This window comes from Colletotrichum navitas, assembly GCF_030913465.1.
Source record: "Colletotrichum navitas strain CBS 125086 chromosome Unknown LY79scaffold_8, whole genome shotgun sequence".
In the NCBI taxonomy this organism is placed as follows: Eukaryota; Fungi; Ascomycota; class Sordariomycetes; order Glomerellales; family Glomerellaceae; genus Colletotrichum; species Colletotrichum navitas.
Window position 1 is genome coordinate 95,876 of NW_026850554.1, and position 10,460 is coordinate 106,335.

Sequence of the window (10,460 nt, forward strand, 5' to 3'; positions counted from 1 at the left end):
TCATTTCAGTACCCCCCCAGCGTGCACGTTTCTCTGTCACGGTAGGTGGGGAATTCAACTCTTGTCTAGTCATATCATCACAAGCATCAACAGCCTTGCGGTACGGGGCCATCCGTCTACTTCCACCGCCTGAAGGGGTGCGCCTCCGTGTTGAACACAAACTCGTCCAAGCTCACCAGACCCGGCTCGCTAAAGATGAGGTAAAAGTACTTCAACGTCTCCCCCATCCAGAAGGATTCCATCGAGTCGGCCGCTGGCGGCTTCCCCTCCGCTGTGACGTCCCAGACCGCCGTGTTGGCCAAGTCCGTGGTCGTCGCGTTGTCGATGGCCGTCCACATGTCCCACGCGGCCTCAAGCAGCGCCTCGTCCGCCGTGGCGCGGTACATGACGAAGACGCTCTCGATCGCTTCGGGACGGAGGATGTACCTCCTATCCGGGACGGCGGAGAATCCCTTGACCAGGCGCTCCTGGCGGATGACCTCGTCAGCCGACCGCTCCCTGTCGTCATCCGAGCCCTTCTGCGCGCGCTGGAGCACGTGCTTCTTCCATAGGCTCTCGTCCCACTCGCACTCCTCCTTGGTCGGGCAGGGAACCATGTAGAACGTCTCGGGCATGATTCCGTGCGGGAAGACGCGGTAGGTGTAGATGCATCCGTCCACGAGCTTCCGCGCGAGGGTGAGCTGGTCTGGATGGTTGAAGAGCTTCCCGCCGAGGGCCATCAGCCCGCCCATGAAGCAGACGAGGTGCTGGCCCTGGGGCTCGAGCTCGATGCCCGATTTGCGGGAATGCGCTTGGCCTGCGATGAGGATGTCGTCGTTTCCAGGCGTCATAGGACGGAATAGGTTGTGCTCGATAGCCGGGGCGATGGCTGTCTCGTACATGGTCTTGTACATTGGGCTACGGCCGCCGACGAGGGCGGACATTTTGGGGAGGTATTCGTAGAGGGAGTCGGCCATGGCGCCGAGGGTGAAGTCGTCGCCCTCGTAAAACACCTCCTTCTCTGGATTTACCACGAGAGGCCACAGCCCGGGCAGGTTGGTCTTGTTCTGCTGCGCTTCAAATATCTCCATGATGCGCTGCGTCGCGTCCCACCATTTCGGGTCTCCCGTCAGGATCGACAGGCGGGTGAACTCCATGGACAGGCTTCCGATTTCAGCAACAAGCTCGCCGTTGCCGACTTTCTGCGGCTCGCCCTTTGCCGCATCACCAACCTTCCACCGGGTGATGGGCATGCGGTTCGGCGTGTCGAATGCCTTGTACAGCATCTCGCCAACCTCGGCCGCCTTGCGGAGCAGGCGGACGTCGCCGCTCAGGTCGAAAGCCGAGAGAAAACCGCCAAGGTACCGGATGTTGGTCTCGAAGACGTTGATTTCGTCCAGGTCGGTTTTCGTGAAGTCGATCGTCGCGGCGGCCGCCACGGCGTCAGAAAACTCGTCCTTCATGCCCGTGATCCACAGCGTGTCGAGGGAGTCCACAAGAGTCGCGGCCCAGCCTCCAAACGTGTTCCGGCGACCCCCTGATACCGGCGTAAGCTCGTCGGCGAGCCAGGCGTGCTCGCGGTACGAGGCCCATGCTTTCGAAAAGGCTTGCTTTACAGCCTGCTGGCGCTCCTCGCGGACGCGGCGCCGTACGCTGCTTTCGGGCGGGAAACGGGCCTGGACCTGCGGAAAGCGGACAGAGGGCGCAACGGGGAGTTGCCGAAGCTGAGGCGCCGGGTGGTTGGTCTTGACTGTTCTCCAAAAATACGATTTTTCCAGTTCTGTCATCCATTCTACTGGCTTTGGCGGCAGTATAGATGACGATGATGATGGGAATGTGGGAAGGGCTCCATCGTTGTGCCAGAGGAGGAATAGGAGGAGGGAGACGGAAAGACCTAAGAGGACAATACCCGGCAATTTCCGCCTTCCTAGTAGCATTTTGTGTTATGGTGCCCGTCGTCGTCTTGAGTGTTGGGCGTGAGTGGTCAGGATGGTGAAAGAGCTGAGATATCTCGGAAGCTTTCTCTGTCTTCTCTTGTCCTCCGCCTCTAGCTTCTCTCATGCGACGTGATGGGCAGCGCGGTCGGATTCCTGTCCTGATCGCGTCCGTTCGCTTAGGATTAGCGCGACGTTTTTGGGCCCGTTCGAGTTGGCTCTGCTTGCTGTGCCGCTATCCGAAGAAGAAGAAGGAGGAGGGGGTTGGAAATCCGGCACTTAATATGAGTCGGTTGGTGCGGGAACCCCTGATGGTGTTGCTGTTGGTTTGAACCTTGATTGCACCCATGCCAAACTGCAAAATGTATATCGGCAATTAACCCGCTGGAGGGGGAAAACCACAGCACCTAGTCGCACAAGGCTGAGTGTCAGATCCAGTTCCTTCGCCCGACGCTTTGTTTATTCGAGCCGAGGTCTTTTTGTAGGCCCGGGTCCGAGGGTAGTTGCTGTGCTGCGTCATGGCAATACACTCCCGTGCTTAGACCTCACTAACGAAGATGTTGCTGAGGCCAGTGACCAGACAGACAATATGCAGCAGAGGCCATCCCGACACTCAGTGTAGAAAACCTAACGAGACCGAGGGACAGTCTATGATTTATACTACTAGCAATCACCAAAGTAAATAGTACGGCAGTCTATAGTGCTTGCTCCATTAACCGGCGGAAGAAGCGATGCCTTCCTTTCTACTACATATATAGAGTCTCTTTCTCAATATATACACTTTTGTAAACAAATCTAGTCTCTACTCGCACTGGCCCGTTCGGTGCTCTCCAAGTCTAGGCCAGCAGCGCGTCAACCTTGGCCGTGATGTCGACCAGCGGCCACTCTGTCCGGTTGCCCGCTAACGTGCCGGGGACGATTGCGTCCGTGAACCACTCGGACACGGCGTAGACGCTGCCGCCGATCTGCACCGTCGTCACGCTGGCCGCGCCCTCGGCCGTCAGCGGACCGGGCACCGTCCCCAGCACCTCCGCCTCGTCCCACGAGGCGTCCCGCGAGCGGAGCACCACGGTGCCGGCGGCGTCGTCCGAGACGAGGATGACGGTGCCGTGGTAGCGCGAGGGGATGGAGACGCCGTCGAGGGCCGTGCCGATGAGGGCCGCTCCGGACAGCGGGACGCGGACCGGCGTTCCCTCGGCGGCCGAGAGGTTGAAGCGGTACATCTGCCCGTCCGAGCTGTCCAAGACCAGCAGCGACCGGCCGTCCGGCGAGGTGACAAGGCCCGAGAAGCCGTGGACCGTGTGGTCGGGGGGCGTCCGCAGGTACCAGGCGGCGGCGTCCTCGCCGTCGGCGCTGACGCGGATGATGCTGCTGGGGTAGGTGCCGAGGGCGAAGGTGGTGCCGTCGGCGCTGTGCGCCGTGTCCTGGAAGCCGCCGTACACGCCGCCCGTGACGGCGGTCAGGTTGCGCCGCCAGAGTTCCTGGCGGGAGCCGAGGTCGTACTTGACGAGGAAGTTGTCGCCCGCGATGTTCTGGCCTGACGTGTCGAAGGCGCTGCCAGCGTCGACGATGATGGAGAGGCGGTCCAGGGGGTCGCGGCGGACGCCGCTAGCGTGCAGGAGCGGGTTGGAGCTCAGGCCCGGCAGGGAGATGGTGTCGACGATCGAGTTTGCAGAGGGGTCCCAGACGGCCACGGTGGCGTTGTAGAGGACGCTGAGAAGAGTGTTAGACTACACATCTCGGGGAGCACCGTCGGGGGGGCTGGTGATGTACCTCAGATACGCGACGCAGCGCTTTGTGTCGTAGTCGGCATTTTCGGGATACAGTTGAAAAGCCGAGATCGTCTTGTCTCCTGAGACGGGAGCGCAGTCCCTGCCGGCAGAAGAGTTGATTGGGCTAGCCAGGCTGGCCGGCAAGGCCAGCAGGGCTGGCAGGAAGACAGCGAGCGTGTTGATCATTATGGATTACGACGGAAAGGTTACTTGCTCCAAACACCAAGACAAAGAGACTGCATGCTGTTGATGGCAGGAAGCATGTACATTTAATAAGAGCCCAGGACCCGACGAAATCTAACCTGCGCGTTCCGATATAGGCACAGTCCCGAAGGCCTACGGAGAGTCAGGGGCGCCGTGGAGGACGGCAGTTACACCAAAGACGCGTCGTAATTTAAAACACCGGCGTATACCACCAGGTTGCCTGACTTTGTCACCGCCGTCTTTCCGAGGTAGTATTCGTCTTTGTAAGTTTGGCGTGCGATGCGCTATTGACTCAGGCAAACGTCCCTTTCGAAGTGGACCATGGTGTGCTAAGTAGTACCCGCGGGTGCAGGGTAGGATCGGCGGGTACGACACATATCCGGCATCACAACGCCGGCTTATGTTTTGTTTACTACATAGTAAAGCAGCCGCCGCCAACAACTCGTAGCCAAGAAAAAGCAAAATACGTAAGGACGGATTCATTAATTGGGTTGCTGCCGGTTAAGGGGACCCCAGCGTTGGGAGTCGGTTTCTTATACCTCATTCGATATTGAATTGTAAAGATCGACATACTAAAGGGCTGAACCTCCGGCCTACACAGTAAAGTGTCAGCTACGCTGCGCTGTGCTTGGCCAATACATCACGCTCGTCGGCAGCAGGCCTTCTTGACATGTCAATGTCGGCGTGAATTGCTGCCTTATACCCTCTTTCGCCAGTAAGTTGGAGGCCAATCCGAGCGAGATTCGATCAAGAGGCCGGGCATGTCGTGAAGCCACGAAATCCAGAAATGGCCGGCTCCGCTGCTCCCTTCGTCCACTCAGCGATTGAAAAAAGAAGATGGCACGGGTGTACCAGGTTTCATGGTGTCGTATGGAACAGCGACACTCGTTCGTAACACGGCTTCAACCCTGGATACCATTGACGCTATTATTCCGCCTGACATCAGGCCGCGTTTCTTGAGGGACCATCCAAATAGCAAAGGAAAAACAGAGAGAAGATTCCAGATGCTTGCGCATATGCGTTCCGTTAGACGTGACGGCCATGCCAATAACCACTTGTGGATGGGTAGAGCCATACCTTCATTGGTGCGCCTGCGACCCTAGTTTATGGGACTAGTATATGAGAGAATCGGCAATTGTTCTCGTCTGGAGACTTACAGCAGCAGTCTCGGCTAAGGCTTGCTCTGAACCAGCCCCGCGGCACCCAGTTCCGCCAACATACAATCTCCCCCCCTGCCAGCATTTAGCAGGCAGGGCGCGGACCGACGTATGGCGGCCGCTGTTGTCCGTACAGGAACGTGGACTCTAGGCGGCTTGCACCTAATGCTCTTGTGATCGACCGAAATCATTTTGTCTGATAGTTGAGCTGATGTCTGAAGGTTTAGACGAATGATGTACACAGGATGCGGGACAAGTGGACGGTCGACATTTCCCGCCAACTCCGCCTCACGTCACTTCGGAAGAAGGGCACTAGATTGTGCAACCCCGCATCATTACCGATCGTGCTGATCAAGCCTGGCTATTCTTGGGCCAGCGGTTTGGTGAGCGTGTGTATCGTCCAGGCTTCCCAGTCAAGTCGGGAAGATGGCGGCGGCGGCGGCGGCGGCGGCAGCGGGGTGCTAGTGGACATGGGGTCGGATCAGTAGATCACAATCAACGTCTTCGCTGTGGTTTGTGCATGTAACCGTCGAGGCTTTGGTGGAGGAATCGCAGCAGTGAAGGGCACCAGCGAAGCCGATTAGGCGCCGAACAGCAGACGTCTCAAGAGGCCAAGAAGACCACACGTCCAACGCAGCGTTCTAGCGCGTCTCCACGTGGCCGACGTGGGGTCTCGGAGTGTCTGTGATCCGCGAGGCGTAGATCCAGGGTCGGTCGGGTTGCGACCCCTTGCTTTCGACAGTTGGCGATCCCTCGCCCAGCCACGCGCATGTCGGTTGGCGGAGGAAACAAAAGATACGTTCCCCTGTGCGGCGTGGGTTGGGGGTGTTGTCGGTGTGCGTGTGTGGGCTGGAGTTGGGACGGTCGTAGTACGGGAGGGGGGAAAGCCCAGCATGCGCTTGATTTGTTTCCCTCGACGTTATTTTTAGGCAGCAGGGTACCAGAGAAACAATCAGACAAGCGCCGATGGTTGCTTTGCACTGCCCTGCAAAGGGCCGGGCATGGCAGGCTCCGAAGGACCGGAGCCAATCAGGCGTCGATCGCAAACAGGGGTGGGAGGTTCGCCGAGGTGTCTTGCCTGCAAGCCTCATTGGGCCCGGGGCCGCAGGAAACAATTCAGTCCTTTCCAGAGGGTGAATAAACAACAACTGGGCCTATCATCAATGATGAACTTGCGCGCAGAATTGCGCTGCGGTCCCGGCTTGGCAGGGTACTCTCTCTCTCTCTCTCCGACCGACCGAGAGACCAACGATGCCCAGCTAGGTAGTGCTGACGGCTGACTAGGGCCCGGTAGGTATGTCCAATTCATTTCGGACGACACAATACCCGGGTGACGAATTCTCGGGGAATACTGTTTGCTGCTCCTCTCACCTCTCATCCATCGACCCGCGCTCAGCCCCAGCCCCAGCAGCCTTTCCTGCATGTTGGTTAACGATGACATGTCTTGCGCTGAAGGAATCCCAAATAGTTTACATGTCCCAGAGGATGCGGATTCTCTCGAGTATATAACAATGGCTCGCATCCCGTCTCCGTGATGTCTTCTTTCTTGCACCTCATCACACGGTAATCACACAAGCCTTTTCAGTCTACGGTTTCCTATCGTCTCTCATCTTTTTTCCTCTTTTTTTTTCTTTTCCTTATTTCCTTGACGTCTCTGTTTCGGCATCTTCGTCTGCATCAGCCTGCCTCAGCAATAATCAGTCACCCGACCAGAAGAAAAGAAAAGAAAACCATCCAATAAATCAGACAAAATGCACTTCACTCCTGCCGCCGCCGCCGCCATCCTGGCCTTTGCCTCTTCGGCATTCGCCGCTCCCTACAGCAGCAGCAGCCCTCCGGCGCAGACTTCCACCGCCGCTCCCGCCCCCGCTTCCACGCTGTCTCTGACCCAGCAGCTCTTCCTCTCCGACACGTGAGTCCACTTACACGCTCTTTCCGAGCCCCCCCCCCCCCAGACTAACAGCCCCACGCAGCGCCGCCGACCGCTTCAAGCTCCTTCCCGATGACAAGCAGTTCGTCTTCGACTTCAACCAGCCCCAGAACAACCCCGGCAAAGGAGGCGAGCTCATCGCTGCCAACCGCAAGACTTTCCCTGCTCTTGTCGGCACTGGTAGCGGAATGGCAGTGGGAAGACTGTCTGGTTGTGGGATGAACACCCTGCACGTCCACCCGCGCTCCGCCGAGCTCCAGATCGTCGTCGAGGGCCGCATCATCACCGAGATGACGCCCGAGAACGGCGTCGTCGAGGCCGCCGACGGCAAGACCCGCCGCGTCATCACCACCGAGCTGGGCCCCTTCCAGATGACCCCCTTCTACCAGGGCTCCATCCACAGCCAGTTCAACCCGGACTGCGATGACGCCATCTTCATCGCGAGCTTCGCCTCCGAGGACTTTGGCACCGGCCAGGTCGCCGACAGCACCTTTGCCTTCAGCGACGACCTGATCGCCGCCACCTTTGGCCAGAGCATCGCCGGCGCCGACATCGACCGCGTCCGCAAGGCCATCCCCGCCAACATCGCCCTCGGCGTCGAGGAGTGCCTCAAGAAGTGCAACATCAAGAAGCGCTCCGTGTAAAGGGACGACGTTGCCCATGGCGATGCATGAGTACATGAAGCATCGCAAACGATAATGAGATCCTGGGAGGGGGCGGTAAATGTCGGGTCTTGGGTCGCATAGTACGGCGTTTCTTTTGGACGGCGGTCATTTTGTTTGGCTTGGTTCCACGGCACGGTTATAGGCATAGGCTTGCATCAGCGTTTCTGTTTTTTACTTTACTTCTTCTATCCTTCTTCAGCCTTTTCTTCACCTTCGCTCTTCTTTCTGCCTCGGTATGTCATGGCATGCTGGATGAGAACAGAAGTAGCCTTTTTCTTTTTCTTTTTTTTATAAAAAAAAACACTGTATATACGCACTAAAAATACCACCAACACTCTTTTTGGAGGGAAAACCCCGTATCTCGCCTCTCCATGTTCTCAGTGACGACAGCGGTATAGACACTCGCTTTTCTTTTCTTTTTTGTATCCAAACAGCCTCGTACTCACTGAGCGTGGTCACCAGCGCTTGATTAGGGCTGTACACAAGCTTCGGACACATTATTTCTAGGACCATGGTCACATGTAGGCCCCTGATCATTGCAACTGCTTTAGCAGAGTGGCTTCTCTACAGACGAGGCCCGACGTGAGAGCCGTATGCATGATGATTTAACGGATGTTTCATTCATTGCTACTTCCGCCATACCTCATCTCTTAATCCGTCAAACACCTCGACCACGGCCCTCCCGCCGTGGTTTACCGCTCTAGTACACGTACCTGAACCCGGCAGCCCGCTTCTCCTGCCTCAGGTCGACGGGGAGCTTCTCGCCGCTCTCCGCCAGGGCCGTCGCGTCCTGCTCCGCCTTCTCCAGCTTCTTGTTCTCCCACTTGTGCAGGTACCGCAGTACGAGCGCGAGCGCGGCTACCAGCACGCAGACGGCCGTGTTGGCGCTGCCGCCTGGGATGTACTGCGGGCCCGTGCTGCTGGGGTACAGGTAGCTCCCGTAGATGGTCGCCGTGTTGCCAATCATGTTGGCGATGGCGATGCAGGCCGACCGCTTGACGAGGGGCCGGGGGAAGGAGTTTGCCACCCACGACACAATGATTTGGTCTGCGAGTCCACACATGTTAGCAAGCCGGTTCCGAGGAAGAAAAGAAGGGTCGAGGGGAGCGGGAGACTTACATGCACTGATGGCGCCCATCGGCATCAAGAACATGGCAAAGTAACGGGCTCCGGTGTTGGTCGAGCCCGTGGCGATGGCGTTGCCAACGGCCGAGACGAGGGTGAGACAAACGATGTGCAGAGAGCGGTCCTTCGTCTTGGCGGAGGACCAGGTGACGTAGAGGGAGGTGAAGAATGTCGCGGCCTATCAATCCCAAGTTAGCCGAGCCGAGCCCCAAGATATACAACGACAAGACGGCCCGCGGCCAACTTACCCACGCGGGCGCAGTGAGCAAGAGCGTTTCGATCTTGCCGTACCCCAGGGTGCCCACAATGGTCGGGAAGAAGTACTGGAACGTCTGCGAGACCAGACTGACGTGCTGCATCAGGACGAAGATGTACAGGCGGTAGTCGCGCACCGCCATCTTGACGCCGTCCAGGACACTCTGCTCGCCGTACGTGTCGGCCTCCTGGATGTCCTCGATCAAGCGCCACGCGGCGTACGCGCGCTCTTCGTCCGTCAACCACTTGGTCGTGTGGGGGTAGTCGGGCAGAACCCACATGGCGACAAGCGCGAATGCGATAGCCACCACCCCCTCGATTATGAATAACCAGCGCCATCCGGCGAGACCCATGTCTCCCTCCAGGCCGCCAAGGATCCCCGCGCCGAGCAGGCCGCCGAACATGTTGGCCAGCGCGTTGCCAGCGTATAGGTAGGCGATCCGGCGGGTCAGCTCGGCGCGCGTGTACCACGAGCTCATGAGGAACACGGCGCCCGGGAAAAAGGGCGCCTCGACGAAGCCGAGGAAGAAGCGGATCACTATGAGGTGCGTGAAGGTGTGCGCCGCCGAGTTGCAGGTCGACACGACGCCCCAAAGGCAGCACGAGGCCGCCAGGTAGAAGGACGGCCTCACGCGCGTCAGGAGCAGGTTCGAGGGCAGCTGCATGAGGAGGTAGCCGACGAAGAATATGGAGGTCGCGAGGTTGAAGTCGGTGCCCGTCATCCCCAGGTCCTTCTCGAGCGTCCCCTGCCGCGCCTGAGCGAGGTTGGAGCGGTCAAGGAAGTTGAGGAGGTACTGGTCATTGTTAGAACGAATCTCCCCGCTTGCCAGGCGACCCCCGGCGGTTTGACTATGCGACTCACCATGATTACGAGCATCGGCATGAGGCGCCGGTCCACGCGCTTCAGGAGGGACTTGTCCATTGCTTTGTGCCACGCCTCATCTTGGCCGGCGAAGCGCTGCGCCCATTCCGCTGGGGTTGGGTTCACGGCCGTGGGCTTGATGCTGGCACTGTCGGTCTTGACGACGTTCTCGTCCTGTTCGATGCTTGGTTTATTGGCGTCCATCCCGACGGTGTATCCGTTATACGGGAATTAAGATGGGACAAGGCATGGGATATTGTGCATAGGAGCGAGGGACGACCTTGACGGGCGTTCCCATGAGAATAGCTCGGGTATGCCCTTTTGTACGGGAGGGATCCATTACCCCGTGGGGATGGACGCGGGGGAGGGGGAGGAAAATGAGGAGAAACTGCCTTGGCACGGCTTTGTGCTTCGGTAGAAGGACTACCGAGACAATTGAGCAGCATTCTGGCTGATCTCAAACGCGGGGTGGTTGGAGTCATGTCATGACAGCATTGCATGCGGGTGAGGTGCAGATCCGAGCGGCATCTCGAGACCCCGATTCGTCGATGCAACCTCGGACGTTTCTCTATCTCCA

General features: G+C 58.4%; 5 protein-coding genes across 5 annotated transcripts; 1 reads left to right on the forward strand and 4 right to left on the reverse strand.

The window, feature by feature from the left end:
* Window positions 1-116: 116 nt before the first annotated feature.
* On the reverse strand, window positions 117-1,766 carry LY79DRAFT_666621 (family 47 glycosyl hydrolase; the record flags this gene model as incomplete). Its single annotated transcript, XM_060563257.1, has 1 exon — window positions 117-1,766. One exon carries the CDS (start codon window positions 1,764-1,766, stop codon window positions 117-119), a length of 1,650 nt encoding a protein of 549 aa, XP_060418095.1.
* A 983-nt stretch (window positions 1,767-2,749) lies between these two features.
* Window positions 2,750-3,871, reverse strand: LY79DRAFT_587360 (uncharacterized protein; the record flags this gene model as incomplete). The annotated part of the gene is made up of 2 exons (XM_060560761.1): window positions 2,750-3,626; window positions 3,687-3,871. The coding sequence occupies 2 exons, from the start codon at window positions 3,869-3,871 to the stop codon at window positions 2,750-2,752; spliced, it is 1,062 nt and encodes a 353-aa protein (XP_060418096.1).
* Window positions 3,872-3,913: 42 nt separating this feature from the next.
* LY79DRAFT_380847 (uncharacterized protein) lies at window positions 3,914-4,561 on the reverse strand. Its single transcript, XM_060552860.1, has one exon. The coding sequence runs from the start codon at window positions 4,370-4,372 to the stop codon at window positions 4,022-4,024; it is 351 nt and encodes a 116-aa protein (XP_060418097.1). The 5' UTR covers window positions 4,373-4,561; the 3' UTR covers window positions 3,914-4,021.
* A 2,236-nt stretch (window positions 4,562-6,797) lies between these two features.
* On the forward strand, window positions 6,798-7,620 carry LY79DRAFT_587361 (RmlC-like cupin domain-containing protein; the record flags this gene model as incomplete). Its single annotated transcript, XM_060560762.1, has 2 exons — window positions 6,798-6,958; window positions 7,020-7,620. The coding sequence occupies 2 exons, from the start codon at window positions 6,798-6,800 to the stop codon at window positions 7,618-7,620; spliced, it is 762 nt and encodes a 253-aa protein (XP_060418098.1).
* Window positions 7,621-8,282: 662 nt separating this feature from the next.
* On the reverse strand, window positions 8,283-10,404 carry LY79DRAFT_647133 (major facilitator superfamily transporter). The gene is made up of 4 exons (XM_060562481.1): window positions 9,884-10,404; window positions 9,015-9,815; window positions 8,761-8,944; window positions 8,283-8,688 (listed from the first exon to the last, which is right to left on the reverse strand). Exons 1-4 carry the CDS (start codon window positions 10,085-10,087, stop codon window positions 8,342-8,344), a joined length of 1,536 nt encoding a protein of 511 aa, XP_060418099.1. The 5' UTR covers window positions 10,088-10,404; the 3' UTR covers window positions 8,283-8,341.
* Window positions 10,405-10,460: the final 56 nt, after the last annotated feature.